The sequence below is a fragment of the Notothenia coriiceps genome, unplaced genomic scaffold (assembly GCF_000735185.1).
Source record: "Notothenia coriiceps isolate Sejong01 unplaced genomic scaffold, NC01 NC01_scaffold00006341, whole genome shotgun sequence".
Taxonomy (NCBI): domain Eukaryota; kingdom Metazoa; phylum Chordata; class Actinopteri; order Perciformes; family Nototheniidae; genus Notothenia; species Notothenia coriiceps.
In genome coordinates this window covers 1-8,889 of record NW_011339042.1, presented here as the reverse complement: position 1 = coordinate 8,889, position 8,889 = coordinate 1, and the positions used below count along the sequence as shown (strand labels likewise).

General features: G+C 41.4%; 2 protein-coding genes across 2 annotated transcripts; both read left to right on the top strand.

The window, feature by feature from the left end:
- The first annotated feature begins 2,762 nt into the window (after positions 1–2,762).
- On the top strand, positions 2,763–7,606 carry cd93 (CD93 molecule). The gene has a single exon (XM_010769072.1). It carries the CDS (start codon positions 3,120–3,122, stop codon positions 4,968–4,970), a length of 1,851 nt encoding a protein of 616 aa, XP_010767374.1. The 5' UTR covers positions 2,763–3,119; the 3' UTR covers positions 4,971–7,606.
- Positions 5,048–7,606, top strand: LOC104943617 (thrombomodulin-like). Its single transcript, XM_010769070.1, has one exon. The coding sequence runs from the start codon at positions 5,800–5,802 to the stop codon at positions 6,940–6,942; it is 1,143 nt and encodes a 380-aa protein (XP_010767372.1). The 5' UTR covers positions 5,048–5,799; the 3' UTR covers positions 6,943–7,606.
- Positions 7,607–8,889: the final 1,283 nt, after the last annotated feature.

The following is an 8,889-nucleotide window of genomic DNA, read 5'->3' as shown; positions in this document are numbered from 1 at the left end:
AGAATATGCATAAATAAATAAATGTTAACTGGTAAAATAAGAAATAAATGAACAACAAAAATAAAATAAGTTACATTTACTTGTTATTGGCTATGTTAGGTTATTGGTTATGTCCACACACTTATTTGATTAATTAAAATGTAAACCGATATTTTCGATATGGGTGTTTAGAGTTGTACCCCTTAGATCTAGTCTCTGGCAATTCAGCTCAAAGTGCACCAGATTGAAGCATTTTACTTTATAATGTTGAAAAAAAATCTTCCCCCCTGACCCCCCTAGAGGATGTGATCCCCACAGCACCCCCCATTTGAAACATGTTCCCACGGCTATGCTGACAAGTAAGTGAAGAGTAGACAATATAAAGGTATTGGCTTTAGGGAAATGTCCCAGTAGTTTAGGATAATGAAGGATCTAATCTATTACATAGCCATTACATTTCTAACTCCTAATGACAGGAAGGCAGAAAGCGCTTTATACAAATAATAATACTCATAATAATAGCAGACATTTTTTAACAATGACCACAATATCATTATTTTAATAAACCAAATATGAACAATTGAGGAAAATGAGGAAGAACTGATGATTCAAGTAGTAATGTAGTTAGTGCATAAATTACTATTGCAACAAATGTGTTGTTCCAGAGGGCCAGTGGCATTTTACCATTAATGTCTACCTCTGCGGTAAGTCATCCCCCCCCGTCGACAATTTACTAGCGGTATTTACTTGCGGTATCGCGGTGGACCGGCGGTACCGAAGTGGGCCAGTCGAGAGTCCCGGGCTGATTTGTAGTCCCAGTCCGCCCCTGTCCCCCCTCCTCCTTTGGCAGGAATAGGACGCTCTAAGGGACCCAGTGCATGCAGTCCCAGAAGAAAAGCATCACAAACAAAGATGCTCTCTTAGCAACTCCTCGAGAAACGTCAATCTTTAAAGAGCCCAGCTTTATGACACTCATAATGACATTATAATTACATAAAACAAAACCCTGGCTGAAGAAAACTAAAAAGAGAATAAAATAAAATAAAATAAAAACAAGATTTCCAAAAAAAAAACAGTTTCCTCTCTAATCCTCTGAAGTATCTTCTTTAACCGAGGCTTCTCTGGGCCGCTGAAGAAAGGTTCCGGCTTCTTTGCACCGCATGAGAACCCTGGTAGTATTGTGAAAAATCTGCAAATCAGCAAAAAAATTCTCTAACTTCACCCCCCTCCACCCCTTAGTTTCCGCCAGAAAGGATCTGATCCTCTGGAAAGAGTACTCCTCTCCCTTTGCTACCTCAACGATGTCAAAGAATGACTCACTGTCACTGTCCTCTGGGTCCTCTGAGGCTCCGGCGGCTCCGGTGGCTCCGGCGGCTGTGAAAGTCCACCGCCGTTGCGAGTCTCCGGCTGTAAACAGTCCACTACCGCCCGCAAGGACCCAGGTTCGATTCCGGCCTGAGGTCCAAAAAGTGGCGGGCCCCACACTTTGAGAAACGCATGGGTTAAGGACTCTCTTAGTTAACTTAAGTCTAAGTTATCTCAGTGGGTCATCATTTATGTAAACACATATTTCCATTTGAGGGGGAAGTGATTTATAAAATACCCATGAATAAAAAGAAAAAAATGTTAAATAGGTGAAAAAAGGTAAGACAAACTAAAAACTTGTTGAGAGCTAAAAGTCTTTGCTGCTGCCAACAGGAGGGGGGAGACAGGAGAGGCTGGTTCAGGAGCACATACACACTCACAACTATAAATGAACCAAAAATAAATAAATAACTTTCATTTTTTTTAAATATTGGATATGGTATGTTATTGGTTATGGCCACGTTCTTATGATTTTATGATTATTTAAATCTATACAGTTCTGTTTCATATGGGTGCTTCCATAGATCTAGTCTCTTTATTTCTCCCTCAAACTGCACCAGATTGATGCATTTAACAAAAAAAAAAAAAAAAATCAGCAACGCTGTAAATATTCAAAAATAAATCCAGCAAAATGGTACAAAAAACTGGTAGTGGCCTGGCTGGGTGTATAATTGCCGGCCTGAATTATTGTCCCACTCCGGCCCTGCTGAGAGCTGAGGGAGACTGATTGATTATCCTATCTCACTCACTGACATTCTTTTCAGTGACCTTTATGCAATGCACAACTTTTTGGTGAATCCGATTCATCATTGTAATGACTGTCTCTATGCAATACAGATTTTTATACTTACAAACCATAAACAAAGATAACATGATCCCTCCCACAACCTGGAATTAACCCCATTGACTGAGACCTGGCAAGATAAAAATGATGCAGTTGTACTTAAATGTAACTTCACCTACTAAATCAAGTTCATATCACTACACCTGATAATATCTGTTGGATTCCTGTTGTCTCTTTTTAATATCTTGCTATATAATTACACTGTGGCAGAGAATCTTAATCTATCGAAATGTCAATGTGGCTTTTTAAATACTTTCTGAGTTACTGTCAAGGGTTTCCAATGTGATTTTTTTGTTTCATTCTTTTTTATATTCATGGTGACAGTCAAACAGACCACGTAAGAGCACCATGTCATCTATAAAGAAGCAAAACACACACATTATATATAATATTATAATTTCCTATTTCTGAAAAGGTTCTAAAATGTACTTTTCTTTCACCGGACAAACAATTTGTGGACTGTTGCTATTTATTTTTTTGTGGAAAATTAGGATATGTCTGAAGCATTGAAGAGTGATCAAAAGGTAACCTTTATTTTTGTATTGGTCTTTCTTTGTTTAGCCATTGTTTTTTTTGTTTTTGTGTGTGCAATGCTGAAAAGACACACAACTAGTGTTTGTGTGTGTGTTTTATCTTTGCCTGGATAGACAGCATAGTGGCAAAGGTCACAGATTATCTCTTGCAGCTATTGTGCATCATTCACTGTGACCCCTGCATGTGCATGTATTGTGAGGGCCCACAATCAAGGGAGTCAGCTAAAAGGCCAAAAGTCTGCTGGGGCCGGAGACATCTGGAGACGCAGTCATAACACAGCGAAGCCTGCCATTGTTTTTTCTTCCAAAAAGGAACTGGTCAGCGGGGGAAAGATAAAGAACCCATAGCTGCAGCTAAACATGGTTTCCGTCTTTAGTTTGTTTCCCAAACAGGATGCATGTGCATGAATGTTAGTCTCAGACCCTCACCACTTGTTTTTGGCTACGAATGGACCACCACATATTTGTCGCATTTCCCCCGAAAAGCTGCCCGGGACCTTCTGGATGTTACAGCTAATTTGTTGATCTGTATGGCAAATATGTTCTGGATTTTTCTCCTGCAGCTCATCGGCAGCATGGCTGGGCTTTCTGAAGCTGAACATGAGACGCTGTGCACCTCCAACGCCTGCTTCACCCTTCACATGAACAAGGTACTCTTTGACAAGGCCGTTCAGAACTGTGACCACAATGGAGGTTACGTGATGACAGTGAGAGACCGGGAAGAAGAGGATGTGCTCCGTTGGCTTCTCTCACGGATCCAAAGAAAAAGTCAGGACAGGGCATCTACATTTTGGATTGGATTAAAACTGCACAAAAAGGACTGTGTGCTGCCTGACAAGACTCTGAAGGGGTTTAAGTGGGTGTCTGGGGAGGAAGATTCCAACTACTCCAACTGGGGAAGAGAACCTGTCAAAACATGCAAAGAGAGATGCGTAAAAATTCCTTACACCGAATCAGGTCAGAACCAACTGAAATGGGTTGACGGAACATGCAAAAGCCCTGCTTTTTATGCGTGTAAGTTTTATTTCAAGGGGATGTGCAAACCGTTGGATTTGTTGGGGCCTGGAGAAATAACCTACACAGCTCCTTTCTCAGAAAAGCCCCAAAGAAGTGAAATGGAATCATTTCCACTTGGAACATATGCTGTTTTTTCATGTAGTGAGCAACAGTGCCAATACTCTGTGTGCCTGGGGACGGACGACATCTATAGTTGGACTGTTCCTGGTCCATTTTGCAAACCAGGAAAGGAACACTGCGAAATAAACAACGGCAGATGTGAACATTTGTGCCACCAAGAAGCAGATGAGGTTAAATGCTTGTGCAAAGAAGGTTACGACCTGGATGACGATGGATTCACTTGCAGGGTGAAGGATGTGTGCGGCGTTGGCACCTGTGAGCATCAGTGCGTGACGACGGAGTCTGGGTATTTTTGCAAGTGTCCAGATGGGTTCAGATTGGATGCAAACCAGCGGAACTGCTCTGACGTAGATGAGTGCCAGTCACAGACCTGTGAAGATCACGTGTGCGTAAACACACACGGAAGTTACACTTGTACATGTCAAAGCGGCTACGAAATGGTTGTCGGTACTTGCGTTGATATGGATGAGTGTGTGCAAGGAAGATGCGAACACAGCTGCTTGAACAGTATTGGATTCTTCTCGTGTTACTGCAATGAAGGCTTCAGTTTATCCGAGGATGACCATTCGTGTGAGGACATTGATGAATGCGTCAGTAGTCTCTGTCAGTTTGAATGCTTCAATACCATCGGAAGTTTCCGGTGCACCTGCCCGAAAGGCTTCTACCTGGAGATTGACGGATTAATCTGCGCTCAGGAAGTGACAGCAACATCAGCATCTTCAACAGAGGAGCCTAATGATGAGGAAACACAAGAAAACTTTACAGAGCCTTTAACCAGGACAACAGTGGAGCTCCAACACCAGTCCCCTCACACCAACGCGCCAATTCTGGACTTGGTGAACCTGCCGCCGGACGATCAGCAGAACAACGCATCATCAGTGACAGGTTTGGCTGAGTCTATCAATTCCAGGGTGATCGTCTGCGTCCTTGGTTCAGTCATTCCTCTGCTGCTTTTGGTCGCGGTGGCCATGGCTATAGCAATTATTCGCTGCAATCGGTCCAAAAAAGAAGCCAAGAAAAATACAACTACCGATGGCTACTGCTGGGTGTCCTCTGGTTTGGATCCGCGTTTAGAGAAACTCTACGAGTCAATCTTGACTGATGACCTATAGCATGATAGTGATGGAGAACACTGACTACATGGATTACCATGTTTACTTATGTAATTTATGTTCTTGCAACCTCTCTTGGTTAGGCTAATGGTTGGAAATGGTTACATATCAGATAACAGATCAGTAAATACATCATTGCCCACCAGAAGTTTTTCAATGTAGCTAATAGAGTAAAAATAGAGCAAAGATGTGGTGAATTTGGCAAGAAGTAGCAAAGTGTAAACATGTGTAGGTGTTGTTGATACAAAAAGGTTGTTCCAGTATGGAGGGGGGTTAGGGGCTGTATCTAAGAAGGAAAACTGTGTGTAAAACTGATAGTTGGGTGGGTACCAGATGTTCCCAGAAAGATTTGAGGGAATAAGTTGTAGCAGGATGTAGTTTTAACTGGCTACATTTTATGCTTTATTACCATCGTACGTGTTTGAGTCATATGTCTACCACTGCCTGTTCAATTACTGATTTGTCATTTTATTAGCTGAATATAGTTTACACATACAGTTTGATGCTGGTGTAGATATACTGTAATTATGAAAACATGTACATCTGACTATGTACTCAATAGGATTAGGCTATGAGACAAGAGAACAGTTCGTTCTGAATTATGAGTAGGGTTTGTTTCCTGTTTTTGCTGTTAATGATCCTTGGCCTTCACCAACATTGGAGAGAAGCCAGTAGTCCAACTTTATCTCACTTCCTTCCTGTCTTTAACTCTCTCATTGTCCTGAGGGGTGTGGCTTCCTGAGTAGGAAGCCCCATGCTCTAAATTCTACAGAATATTCAGCCAACATTACAAGATGATCTACTACAGAACATCATTGCCTGCTCGCAAATGACTGCTTTTGTGCCAGTGAGGGTAGTGGCAATGTCTTTTTTGATGTCAGTGATTTTTATATTGTCTGTTAAGACAGGATTTAGCATTAATCAGGCTGGTGTCTGTAGGCCTTTTTGTACAGGGAATGACTGCATAACTGTAAACCAAGAGAGAGTGGATTTCCAGACAGCTGAGGAAACATGCCGCGACAGGAACGGGGCATTGATGACATTTCAGTCAGAGACAGATGAGAGCACACTTGACATTTTCAGAGATGAACTGTATGGAGACTTCTGGATTGGACTGCATTTACCCGCTGCCACCTGCAGCAACCTCTCAGCTCCACTGAGAGGCTATGAGTGGACCTCTGGTAGTATGCAAAGGACCTTTCTTCCATCCTTCGCCAAATGGAAAGAGAGTGTTAAAGTCTGCTCTCCGCACTGTGTGTCACTTTCAAAGGATGGAAAGTTGACAGAGAGGCTGTGCTCGGACAAAGCGGATGGGTTTCTGGGCCGAACAAAGCACAAAGATGCATGCCAGACGGGACAACTGTCAGATCCGAATGTTATCCTGAGCTCTAAAGGCTGTTCAGTTGGTCCTTGTGAGCATACATGCAAAGATGTAAAGGGAGGTTATATATGTTCCTGTTTTGCTGGATATATCCAAGACGACAAAGACCCCTGGCGGTGCAAAATGCACTGCGGGCAACAGAAATGCTATGCGATATGTGAGAGAGGACCTAATAGCGGGTGCTTCTGTCCTGAAGGCTTTGTACTAGGTGGCCAACTGTGCGAGGACATAGATGAATGTGTTAATGCATGTGACCAAAATTGTGAAAACAGTTTTGGGAGTTTTGTGTGTTCTTGCAGAGAAGGATATATACTGAAAGATCACGGTAAATGTGTTAAGGCAGAAGGCGGGGAAAATGTTGTGGTCACAAGTCCTGTCGTCATAGGTGTTGTGAAACCAGCCACCAATAATCACACACAGCAGGGTGCCGCTGCGCCTGCTGGGGGTTTGGTCTGGATATGGATCACTGTTATCGTGGCCCTGGCAATTTTTATCATTGTGATAAGGTTTTATGTTGTGAAGCGTCAGAAGCGCAGAGAAGAAAACTCCATTCAGCAGTCCACTGTTCCTGTGGACAAAATTGACTGTTAAATCCCCAAACTTAATAAATGAATAAAGAACATTAAATAAATTATCACAATAAACGTTTCTTTAGACTTTAATCTTTGAATATGCATTTTAAAATAGAAAAAATATTAATTAAAATGAATGTATTAACTATTCAAGGTCGTTTTTTCAGAAAGAGAAGGAATAGGCCATTCACTTCCTCATATACAAAAATAAAAGCTAATATTGGGTGAAAACAACTAGTTAAAAACCTAATTAGAAAAAGGAATTCAAAGTTTTACTTAAAGTACATTCATGTGTATAAATTCAAGCTGTATTGAAGTACCATATAGGACATATCTTCATGTTTTGATTGTAAGTGCTGGGAAGTCATATTGATAGGTGGAAACCATAGGTGGAAACTCATTCTGATTTAGCATATAGTGTTGATAAGGACAAATATTATGTAAGACATAAGAAATATTGCAGCCAAGGTAGAAGTATAATGGAGTTGAACAGAGAAAAGCATGACAAAATAAATCCTCAAGAAAAGTTATTCTTAAAATGTAAAAGAGATGTCGTGTTCTTTTTAAACCCTGACTGAGAGTAAACATAAATATGTGTGCATTTGCATTTACCTGTGAATTTATGTGTCACTGTGTTCATTTACATATCATGACATGGAATTAAAATCTGAATTACTCTCTAACTTCCCTTGCTGTCGTTGTTCTTGTTGCCAGAGTGCCATCTACTGTTCGTTTGTACACATTGCTGGAAGGAGGGTGGAGTGTCACATGTGGCTAAGGTTTTTTACTTTAAGATCAGGTGCTGCTTTAATTACATTTGACTCGAGTCAACTTAATGTGTTGCTTAAATGAATACTTCTGCAAAATGTGACACTAAGTGTTGCACGGCTAGATACGGCTCAAGAAGCTGACTCAGATAAGGAAATATATGATACATTATGATGTGATATGAATGATAATGGTACAGTAGTGTACACTCTGTAGTGTGTTCTATAGGTTTGTTTTTTTGCATGTTAATGTTCTGCAAAGGCTCAAATCCCTGTGTTCCCTCCACGCTCCCCCCCACCTGAAAAGCCTCCATTGGACTCCTTTGTTTACTTCCGGAACATAGAGGGTTCCTAATTTCTCTAATTCCCCTCCTCGACTCCTATCCTTGTGTCTTAGTCCCGCCCACAGGAGATGCGTGCGGAGGAGTCGAGTAGAGAGGAGTGGAAGCAGCAGGCGTTTAGATCGGTCATTTTAAAGAGACGTCCATTAATGATGACAGGAGGCACAGCAGCACTCTGTCTGATGGATAGATGTGTTCAGATGATTTACAGTTGAGGCCTAAATTATTAGCTCCCCAGGAGTTATGGAACATTTTCCTAAAATTATTCCCAATGTTTCCAGTATTGATAAAACTTGATATAATCAAACATTCACTAGTGCTATTTAGTAGGTTTTGGTGGAACATAAAATAAGTTTTTAGGCTTGCTTTATATCAAATATAGTGAAAAATGGGTTGGCCAAAAAATATTAGCCCCCAGGCCATTAATAGTCAACAGTGTACCCTTTCTGAGCCACAACTGACAACAACCTCTTAGAGTAGTTCTTTACTAGGTTGGCACAGGTCTCTTGAGGGATTTTGGCCCATTCTTCCATTGCAAATTGTTCCAGCTGGTCCAAATTGCGTGGTTTCCGAGCATGGACATTCACTTTGATTACCCGCCACAGATTCTCAATAGGATTCAGATCTGGGCTATGGGCGGGCCACTCCAGCACCTTGGTTTTGGTATCCTTTAGGAACTGTTTGAACCAAGTTTGATGTGTGCTTTGGGTCATTGTCTTGTTGGAAGACCCAGCGACGACCTAAGCGAAGACTAAGAGCAGATTTTTTCATATTATCCCTCAAAATGTCAACATAATTTTTTTTTTTCATGAAGCCTTGCACCCGAACAAGGCTCCCTGTGCCTGAGGCTGCAAAACA